This window comes from Trematomus bernacchii, unplaced genomic scaffold, assembly GCF_902827165.1.
Source record: "Trematomus bernacchii unplaced genomic scaffold, fTreBer1.1, whole genome shotgun sequence".
Lineage (NCBI taxonomy): Eukaryota > Metazoa > Chordata > Actinopteri > Perciformes > Nototheniidae > Trematomus > Trematomus bernacchii.
The window spans coordinates 5,543,539-5,554,441 of NW_022987567.1; the positions used below are offsets into that span (position 1 = coordinate 5,543,539).

General features: G+C 39.2%; 1 protein-coding gene across 2 annotated transcripts; it reads right to left on the minus strand.

Annotated features, from left to right (window-relative positions):
- Window positions 1-782: 782 nt before the first annotated feature.
- Window positions 783-10,023, minus strand: LOC117478872 (sterile alpha motif domain-containing protein 3-like). Of its 2 annotated transcripts, none has more exons than XM_034125802.1 (7): window positions 9,730-10,023; window positions 8,271-8,339; window positions 5,647-5,798; window positions 4,095-5,117; window positions 3,543-3,698; window positions 2,732-2,824; window positions 783-2,273 (listed from the first exon to the last, which is right to left on the minus strand). In XM_034125802.1, the coding sequence occupies exons 4-7, from the start codon at window positions 5,097-5,099 to the stop codon at window positions 1,965-1,967; spliced, it is 1,563 nt and encodes a 520-aa protein (XP_033981693.1). In that variant the 5' UTR covers window positions 5,100-5,117; window positions 5,647-5,798; window positions 8,271-8,339; window positions 9,730-10,023; the 3' UTR covers window positions 783-1,964. The 2 variants fall into 2 exon arrangements, with proteins under 2 accessions (XP_033981693.1, XP_033981694.1); XM_034125803.1 differs by having other exon boundaries at window positions 5,647-5,819.
- Window positions 10,024-10,903: the final 880 nt, after the last annotated feature.

The window sequence follows — 10,903 nt, forward strand, 5'->3', positions numbered from 1 at the left end:
ACGTGTTAAAGGTCACCTATTGATCACCTAGCTGATCAGATTTTGCCCACTTTATGATGTCATAACGTTTTTCTGGCTTGTGTAACCATTAGCCAATCACCAACCAAGGTAACCCCCCCCCCCCCCACACACCTTATCACCTGAATCTCCTCCTAGAGCACCATTAGGCGCTTTCACACCGCAGTATACTTTTCCCACAAAGGTTCATCAGAACTTAGTTCATCAGAACTCTTTAGTTCTGATGAACTAAAGAGCAGATCGCGTTCACACCGGAATAAGTCCCTGGGGGAGGATTAGACAAATGAAGCCGCTGACGTCACTTCTTCTTCTTCTGCTTTGGGTTTACTGGCAGGCCGCAAACAACTTCACGGCGTATACTGCCACCCGAATTCCCCGGCCGGAAGTCCCCGGAGTTGGGGACTGCTGCTGGGACTCCCAGCAGCTTCTACTGAAGCCTTCCGAGTAAATCGCCACACTCAAAAAAATAATTTCTTGGACTTACTTAATAAAGTTATGTCAACAAATTCCACGAAACTGAGTTGAGTAGATTATAATTAAATATTACTAGTAAGAAGAATATAACTGACTTATGTTGAGCCAACGCGACCGTGTTAATTAACTTCAACAATACCCGGTCACCCTGGATTTAATTAATAGCTCTGTGTCCAGCTAACTTAACTGAGCAATATTAAGTCAACACAGTGCAGTTCCTTTAGACATACTTGATTTTTTTGATTAATGCCAACATAAAGATATTATATAATGCTAACTTAACTCACCTATATTCATGTTACTTAAAAGTAAGAACTGCTATACTCAACTGTATTTAGTAAGATCAACTTAACTTTAATTTGTAGTTCAAACTTAAATCATTTTGGAAACTACTGCATTCCGTGTTACTTAACTGGTATTCATTGCTATAATGGAAGTCATTTTAAGTTCACTTACTAAACCAGACTATGTCAACAAATTCCACGAAGTGTAGTTAAGTAAATTCAAATTAACTGACTTAAGGTTCAGTGAAAAAAATACATTTATTTCACATGAAACGCGATATAACCACATAGGCAACCAGGTTTACCAAGTTTAAAATCATGGAAACCCATAAAGACTTCTTTGTATCACACCTTATCAACAAACAAAAGGTTGAAGTTGCACAACATTTAGCTAGCAACAAAAATGTTCAAAAGAGCACCATGTTTTAACCACATAGCCCAAACTGAAACTAAACATTGCATGTAAGTCGTCACATAAATAGAAAAGTAAACTACAAAATGTGTAAAACGTTTATAAATGTCTCTTGTCATCAACTGTTGCTATGGAGATAATGAAAACCGGAACAATAGTTTTCTAGATTATTGTTTTGGTTTTATAGCATATTTTCTGTTTGGTGTTGTCTAATTCTTAATTCTGTCTAAATCCAAAAAAATTCAGCAAGCCAGCTCTGATCGACTCTCAATTCCCTCCACGTTTATCATTAAGCAGGCGACGAAGCACCTGGCCCCCAAAGTTAGCGACCAGCTGGAGAGGAAAACTAAACATCCAGCAGCCGAGGAGCGAGATAACCTTCAACAGTATTGAGACCAAAACAGAGCTAAAGGATGAGTAAATATTGGAAACACACTTGTCAGAACAGACATTTCCAGGCTAATGTTGCTCTTAGCTGGATACGGTAGTATATTATTGACCTGGTAAATATACATAATTAGTTTGCTATCACCTTAATAGAAAAAGTTGCACAACATTTAGCTAGCAACAACAATTTTCAAAAGAGCACCATGTTTTAACCACATAGCCCAAACTGCAACTTGTACGTATAAACTGTACGACATTAATCATTTGTAACATTCCTATTCAGTAACATTCCATAGATAAAATTCCCTCCGAAATATTTGGATAAAACCCCTGCTCCAAGATATCCAACGTGCCGTTTCAAGGCGTTCCACTTGTAGTGTTCAAGTAGTTCATTCAAACAGTTTGTTTTTCAGCACTTGAGCCTTTGACGACAGGTGGCGAACATCCATTTCCATCAGGATCTTTTGAAGAACCTCAAACGTGCATCTCAGGTTTTTTGGATAGCTCAAGTCCAATGCATATGTGAGTCCAAATAAAATTGCCAGTGCGTTCGCAATGTTTTGAAGATCGTTCAGCACTTCCACACCTTCAATTACAATCCCCACATCTGCGAGGGAATCCGTTGGCTCTGCACCTTCCTTCTTTATGGCGAAGATTCCCAAGACCATCTGATCTACACTCTGGTCAGTCTCAACATCCTAAAAGGCAGAAAAAATAGACCATCAGCCAGACTTACACACACACACACACACGGGAAAAAAGCAACACTCTTGCTAAGTAACATATATAGAGCTCCCAGATAAGCATACCTACAAGCTACATTGGGTGTAGCTTTTCTAGTTGTTGACGGTATCTGCTAGGGGCTTGTGGGTATTTAGTTAACCATGGATATGAAAATGGTTTTACAAAACTTTAAAATTTGAGAAACTCAACAGTTCCATTTATGAATTATACATTCAAGCAACGGTCTACAAACTGCTGTTGATAGTTTGAAAAGGGAATTGTATTATGCATGCATATGGGTTATTTTCTGATTGCTCTTTCAAACCTGTGGTGCCATTAGTTTGTTTAAAACCAGCTCAAAAAAGTACGAAATAAATCACTTTTTTTGTTTCCAGAGGGTAATAATGTGGAAAGCAGAGGCACAAATACTTACGAGGTACTCTCTAATCAGGCTTTCGGGGTCTTCATTAAGGTACACAATTAGTGCTTTTATAACGCAGGCTCTCCTTGTCTCGATGGCGTCATTCTGTAACAAAGGAAATGCATAAGTGGGAGAATAGTATTTTTACATTGTGCAGCATTTAACACTAGATGCATTAATGCACAAGCAAACTATCCTGTTCTTTTTTACATGCAACTTCATACAATTTTTTACATTTACAGGCAGTGTCTAAGTGCATTTTATTATGAAGGGGGACGAATGTGCATTCAACTGGAGTACAAGTTATAATACCACAAGAAGCACCTGTAATGCAAGTGTTTGGTTATTACTAGGTAGTGAGTTGTACTTTAAAAGTATTTATGTTATAATCCAAGACACTGTATTTATTTAACTGGGAACTAAGCATTATGATCATCTTAGAAATATGTTTCAGTATAAGCATTTTTTCACTACCATCATATGCAGCACAGTAAATCAAATTATTGCAATTCAAAAAAGCCAAACTTCTGCGAATTTGCATTCATGAAACACTATGTATTACTACATTCCACAGAAAAGGTACACAAATATGCAAATCTCTTTAGATGAAAATACAATTAATTTATTCATTTTCATTTTGAAAATGACTTGATCAAGTACATTTTAAACTTTGTGGGAACATGACTTAAAATGTCTTCCATCAGCCACACGTCTCAAATATTTTACTGCATGCTTAAGTAATACAACTGCACAATAAATACAATAAAATTAATTTAAACAAAACAAATATTTCTAATAACCAGGCATTTGTTAGATAACACACCTTGTCGTATTCTGCCATGATATTCCTTATTTTCTGCCCAGCGGCACCACCTTTTTTCTGGAAAATCCTTAACAGCTTGGAGGAGTGATGATCTAGCTGCTGCATGAACTTAGATCTCAGTGGGACAGTGGTGATGCGAGCAAACTCTGCTTCCACCTACAAACATTTAATAAAGACAAACACATAAATCAAATCAACACATTTTCTTGTTGGCTGCAGCACCACAGTAAAAGTTAATGGAATAATTCAGCCATGACATTTTTCTTTTTACTTCCTGATGATTTTTTTGTCAAAGCATTGTAAGAATGAAAATATAGAATAATTATTTTTCTCAAAGCTATCATTTAACATGAAAGTTAGGTTAATTTCTTAGTATGATTCTGTAGTCAGGTTCCAATGACAAACATAATAAGTGTATGTGGCCAGTCTTGACGCATTTGCCCTAATGTTTTCTGGCAAACTGCATCACATGTACATTGGTAAAATGCTTCTTTAAATTGAACCCCCTTGCAAAATATAATAATTAAGTTATCAACAAAATATATGACTGACCTCACGCTCAGAAAAGAGAGCCGGCCACCTTCTTTTGAATTCGGCAATGAATGGCTTGTCTTCAATCACCTCATGACGCCTATAGGCAAATGTCCTCTCCATTTTATCCTTCACCACCTGTTGGTTATTGTTCTTATGTACCTCGGACAGTAGTGCCAGCCTCTCTTCCTCTAGGCTCCGTTTGGTTTGTCCTGTTGGATAGTCTGGATAGTAGTTTACCTCCGCTCTTTTAGGTTTCTTCACTTGATTGCGAGATGTGCGTTGATCATCCTGTTGACGCTTTAAAGAATTGACAGTCAGCTCTGAACATCCAATGTTGCGCAGCTTAGTGCGGTAGTTTCCCATCTTGAATTTTAAACTGATCTTCCAACCATAAAAGCCAGTAACAGAGCCTTGCTCCCTTAAACATGGGTGCTTTTTCACAAGTGCTTCAGCTACCGAATCAAATTCAGCACTTGAGGGATATGCTTTATATTTCACAATCTGTGATGCCAAAGTTTCAAGAATATCTGACTTCATTCTTGGATTAGGACTGAAGAGGGTACCATTACTTTGAAAGTCACTATTGGCACGCTGGAGTTGGATCTCGACATCATAGACAAACTCCGGCACAGGAAAGGCGTTTGGCCATGGCTCACTTCTGAGGGATGATGTTGACGAAGAATCAGAAGATAAGGGAAGATCAGTGTCCACAGATGAGATTGAATTGATCTCATCCTGGCTGGATGTCCGTGCAGAGAAGCCAGGACTGCTTGTAGATAAGGCACTTGGGGGGTAAATTACTTTGATTTTCCCCTTGTTTTGAATGTCTGAGGTGGAGGTAAGGTTTATAAACTCATCAAAATCAAGGTCCTTGTATTGCAGTCTAAAGTCTCCAAACACCTCACATTGTCTCTTAATCTCACTTTGAAGTTCCTCAACAGAGCTTGGTATTCCCAAAGGCAGGGTTACTTTTGCAGAGTCATTTTCTCCTAGGATGATGCAAAGCACTGCAGAAGTGGCCATACTTGTCAACAGGTTACTCTAAAGAAAAGACAGAAGAAGATATATATTTTTTAAACAGTAGGTAATACAATTCGAGGCAGATCCAGTCATCATCAGTGGAGGTATCATAGGCATTGAAAGCACTGGGTTAGTGTGATGGAAGTATTCTTTAAACTTTAGTAACATATTTAATTATGTGTTGTGTAAATATTTATATTTGAATGACTCTTGCACATGTGTAGTTATAAAGCCATAGTAAACATTAAGGCAGCATTATCATTTTTGGTAGTTCAATTAAACTGCAGACCGATTTGAATTGTCGGCAGTTTCAAATTTATATTGCAAATGTTACAAAATGCAACTTGACTTGATTAACTAGCATGCATAGATTTAGTTAGGGTACGCCAGCATCCTTGTAGAGTTGTGTTTTATTATTTCTGTTAACCTAACCTCACTTGTTTCTGACTCCAAACCCCAGATGTTTTTAATTGATATTCTGTGTCTTATTTTACCCACATTCCCATGAAGACATTCAGTCAAAGTCAAATAAAAATTAAAGGATAATTACCTGACATGTGTATGTATCTTTTAAGGGTGACCATTCGGAGGGTTCCACACTTGTAGTCACTCAGGGGATAGTTGTCGGTCAGTTCACTTAACTCTGCCAACACAATCTCTCTGGCTGAAGATGACTGGAGCTCAAATGCTCCGTAGTGCTCCCTGTACCATGAAGACAATTTTCTGCATATAAAGATCAATGTGTTTTTCAATATACACATTTGAAGTATTTCTGCAAATTCAGGCAGTCCACCTACTGATCCATGCACAAGAAGCATTCCAATTCTATATTCAATGCCATTGCTAGAGACAATGTGTGCTAGCGTGACTGTTGTGAGGTTAGTGTATTTCTGACTTAGTTGAAGTGCTATGTCTTCTTTCATGATATCTAATGGAATTGTTGAGACGTTTGACACGTCAAAGGCTGACCTCTCATTACTCCTTGTGTGCATGTGATAGCCAATCATCAGCTGGTGCTTATTTGCCAGAGACAGTGTAATGTTCTTGAAACACTTTGTGTGTCTTACAACCTGTTTGAAATAACTGTGCTTGGCCTCAAAACGCATAGTCCAAAACATCACAATGGGGCCGAACAGCTTAATCATTTCTGGGTAATGCTCCAAAAAGTGATGTTTTGGCAAGAGTCGCTGATCTGGAAATACTTCTTGGTATCTCTGTCTGTGCTCTGAGATTTTAAACTCTAAATATGCCACAGACTCCTCACAGTGGATAGGTGCAACAACAAGCTCTACAATATGTTTCAAGTCTAGAATCACTTTCCAAGCTGGTTCGTCTTCAGGGATCAACTGCCCAATCATAAACGGCAATAACCTCAATAAACACCAATTTTCGTGCGCGTTGCCACCAATTCTTTTGTTTCGGACAAAATTAACTGGGACCAAATGAGGTCGGTTTTTTTTGTCCCCCCACTTGTATGGAAAGTTTTTGATGCTCTTATTGAGGTTTTCAAGCGTAACAAACTTTTTGGAAATAAGCACACCAAGGCACAGTGCAAGCTCTACTGGGACTATGCCCTCAAAAAGATCATGGACAACATCAGGAGGATACCCTGATGTGACACTGAAATGGGCAAGTCTTTCTGTGAAAATACACGCTTTTTTTACACCAAAAAAGCTACCTCCTTTTGCCTGTGCAGTATCAATATGGACTTGATGAAGCTCCTTGTTTCTTGGGGTAAATGCACCCGATTTCACTTCTTTAACCTGAGTTTCTGCTCGCTGAGCTGTACAAAACCTACAAGCATATGGGCCCGAGAAACTTTCCACAAATCCGGCTATTCCATGTGCTGCAAGGTTGTCTGACACTACACACTGAAGTGTCCCTTTCACAAATGTACCCAGTTGTGAGACAAAAACACCCTGCCGCTCCAATGTAACAAGGTCTTGGAGTAATGGTTCAAATACTTTGCAATAGCCAAAGGTCTTCACGTCATCACTTCTACATAAAAGAGCCAGGTATATTGAGGTCAAAGAGGAATGGCTGCCAGGAGGCAAATTTCCCAAAATCCAATAGACAGCACAGAGTTTGTGTGTTTTACGTGAAGTACCGAGTGGGTTGCAGACTTCAAAGTCATCTACGTATAGACAGATGGAGATTCTCAGTTCCCCCCCTGCCAGAAAATCATTGTTCTTGAAGTACTGGCCATCTTCAAAAGATTTATAATGAAGGTGGTCATTCACTACCTGTTGTTCTCTTCTCTTTTCAACAACCTTGCTAAGCACATCATTTTGATGAAGTAGCTGATGTAAAACCTTTAGCAAAGGGACATACTGAAAACTTCTTTTAGTCTTTGCATCAAGTATGTACTGAACTGGATCAACAATATTGAAATGATCCTTGTAGTATTGCTTCCTCTTAAAAGCAGTGGCTAAAGGTCCTTCCTTTTGTAAAGCTTTTGACAGAGGGTTGGACGTACAAAGTGTACAGCCTAACTCATTAATGAGCAATTGGTCAACTTGCAAGTTATGGTTACTGAAGAAATCAGCTAGAATGTTGTTGGATACTGGCACCAGAGAAGAACTAATCAAATAGTGCAACTCGTTTAGCAGCTCATCAATGGCAGAGCCTGGTACATGGAAACAGTTTTCAAGTTTTAATAAAACAAATGCCAGTTTCTGTTCTATAACTTTATGCAAGTTCTCTGACGTTTGGACCAATGCACCAACCTCAAGCTCATCATCGTGAAGTATCTCATCACTCTCTGTCAAGCATGTATCTCCCAAAGTACAACTCAATGAATCTGCCCTTCCATTTTCCACAATTCCAGCTTTGAAATTGTTCAGTGTATGCGTCTTGTGCTTTCTGTTCTTGTGTGATTGATATGTTCCGTAAATATTTGTTGAAAAGGAACAACTTTCAAACACACAACAGATGGTTTCGTGTCTTTTGAGATGGTTGTTAACATGAACGAAAAACTCTCTCAATGAGACAATGCCATTACAAGAACAATGATGGCAGGTAAATGTTGTTACATTTACAGATTTTTGTGACGTTTGATCAAAATGTGATCTGGATAGATGACTTCGAAGGGCATTCCACGTTTTAAATGTGCATGGGCATTTAGAATATGTGCATGGATAAGGTTGTCTGCGGCCAAAGTGGCCATGTATTAACCTGTAGTGCTTCAATAGCTGAAATCTTGAGGTTTCCTCTGCACCACAGTCTTTACACTTCCACATGTAACTGAAAATGAAACAAACAAAAATATTAAACAAAAAATGACAGAGTATAGATCAGTGATGCAAACACAGGTATGGTGAAAAAAAGAGAGAACTATTCGAAGCAGAGAAAAAACAGCGTAATATACCATCTGACAAAGGCCTGTGCTATAATGCTTCAATGAACTGGCTATTCTTTATAATATACTCAGATCAATAGGAGACAGAGATGTTAAGTTATAAATCAAGATTTTTCATTTTGGATATTTTACAAATCACTCCCCTTTTAAACTATATTCTTGTTATTTTTAACAACTTTTTTGTTACTGTCATATAGTATTTTATACCTGTTTTTCATTTAGTCTCTAATGTCTCATTAATAACTATAATGATCATATCAAGGTGTGCCTTAACCTCACTGAGCTGAGGTTATTTGAGCCTCTCAGGAGAGAGCTCTCTTCCACCTGGTTGTAGAGAAGCTCTTTAAATTCGTTAGCATAGCTAGCTAACCAGATGCTAATAACAACAGATCGCCACTGTGATTACAACTAAAGACACAGCCACGCAAACACTGCGGCATGTGTACGGCTCCTTATGGGTACTGCAATATTTGAAGAGCTGGAGCGGCTTTCCGGTGCTCTCCGTCAGCACTCCTTTCAGACATATACCACGTGAAGACACGTTACGCTCGTGTTGTGTTCAAGGAACCTGTCCTTGGTCAGGAAAAACAGGCACTCGCTTGTTTAATTATTTTGCGGTCTAGATTTCTTCTTTTTTTAAGTACGAAGTTGTTGACGGACTCCAAACCCCCCCCCCCCCCCCCCCAAAAACGAAAACTCTTCGGTTCTCCACGAATTACACAAGTCACCCAAATCAGCGTTAAAAAAGCGGGAGGCGCCGAAAAGCACTAATTTGCATCACTGAGCCCCGCTCCCTCTCTCACTCTCGCTCGCCCAACCACTAACGTAGCTGGTTTACGTTAGCAAGCTAGCTCTCACACTGTAACATTAGTGCTATCACACAGTCTGTTCTTTATCTGCAAGCTTCTGTCTTCCCCCGCCACAGGCATCTCAGTTGCCGCCGGTTAATAGCCGGTCCTGCTCACTGACAGTCAAACACATATCCCTAAACCCGACCAACAGCCATCTTCGCGCCACTTTCACAATATTAAATTAACATTTCACAACACACAAGTCAGTAATTTATAATTCAATTTAAAACTGTTTGGTTGCTACTGTGATATATTCCTGCTGGCTAGCATTAAGTTAGTTAGTTAGCTTTCCAGCTAGCCAACCTTAGCTGCCATATGCGAAAATATTGCAGATATTTCTGCGAGTTACAACACTCTCAATTTCACATTCTAACCGCATGTTTATAAACCAACTTAAAATGTTGCATAGGAAAAACATACTCACTCATATTCATTTGGATGTCGCTCAGGTCTCTGCCATTGCTTCTTCAGCTTCTCCTGTCCTTCCTCACCGCGAAAAAGCCCACGTCACAATCATATCCCTCATGTGAGCCTCTGCGCATGCGCCACAGGCAATTTACACAGCTGTGTTGCGTTGGAGATAATTGAGCAGCATATGTGGCTTCAACAGGTATCCATTTTAAGAAAACCCTACTTAAATCAACTAGGTTTAAACAGCAAACTCAGATATATCAATTAAATTGGGTAAAGATGCATTCATTAGATTCAACAACTCACAGAGTTCACTTTTTTGAGTGCAGAACGCCGGCACCTCCTCATCTCCACCGCTCCCATGTTTTCTTTTGTGTTGCCATAAGTTAGTCTCTCTGCGTTTGTGCGCTGGGCTAATGCTAATGCTAATAATGCTAATGCAAGGATAATGAAATGGCGGCTTCACAAAACTTTTTGGGAGTTTTACAGGGCGTGGTTTGCAATCCGCCCAGCCAATCAGAAATAGGAACCTTTTTCTCCCACGAAAGTACCTTTAGCAGATAGATAGATAGATAGATAGTACTTTATTGATCCCAAATTGGGAAATTGTTGAAGGGACGGAAAACTGACGGAAAAGGGGGTAAAAAGGTTCTCATGAACTAATTTTAGTTCCGGCTCTTTTTGGTGTGAACGCGACATTTCGGAACTATATCGGAACTAAAGTGGGAAAAGTACTGCGTTGTGAACGCGCCTATTGTGTTCTTTTTAACCAAATATCTCTCAGAGGGGCGTGGGGAGTGGCTCCTTATTTTCATCTAAAGTAGGTCTGAATCAGCACTTTGGAAACAGGGCTGAAACAGAGGGGATTATGGGATACTGAATTGATCTGTTTGGTATTTGGAGCCAAACACTTCAGAGACATGTTTTGTATATATCTGAGACCTGTAATATATTGATGAAAAACATTATAATAGGGGACCTTTAAAAAGAAGAATAGAAAGAGCTGCAAAATGCAACAATGAAAGCAATATGTGGGTTTATTTTCCTTAAACAAACCCGCTTAGCCTCCAAGTTGGAAAATAAACAGTTGGAAACAGGTGATAAAATTGTCTTCGTTATCGTCATCTCGTTATTATTTCCTGCAGCGAGTCAGCGAGCCGCAGCACACCTTTGGGGGAAACTTGGCA

What these genes read in the sequence shown, in the direction of transcription:
- LOC117478872 (XM_034125802.1), bottom strand. Translation starts at nt 5,099, where the DNA reads ATGGCCACTTCTGCAGTGCTTTGCATCATCCTAGGAGAAAATGACTCT. An exon ending in CTCTCTTTTCTGAGCGTGAG is followed by an intron (nt 3,699 to 4,094) that starts GTCAGTCATATA and finishes AAATGTTTGTAG; the next exon opens with GTGGAAGCAGAGTTTGCTCG. An exon ending in TCATGGCAGAATACGACAAG is followed by an intron (nt 2,825 to 3,542) that starts GTGTGTTATCTA and finishes CCTTTGTTACAG; the next exon opens with AATGACGCCATCGAGACAAG.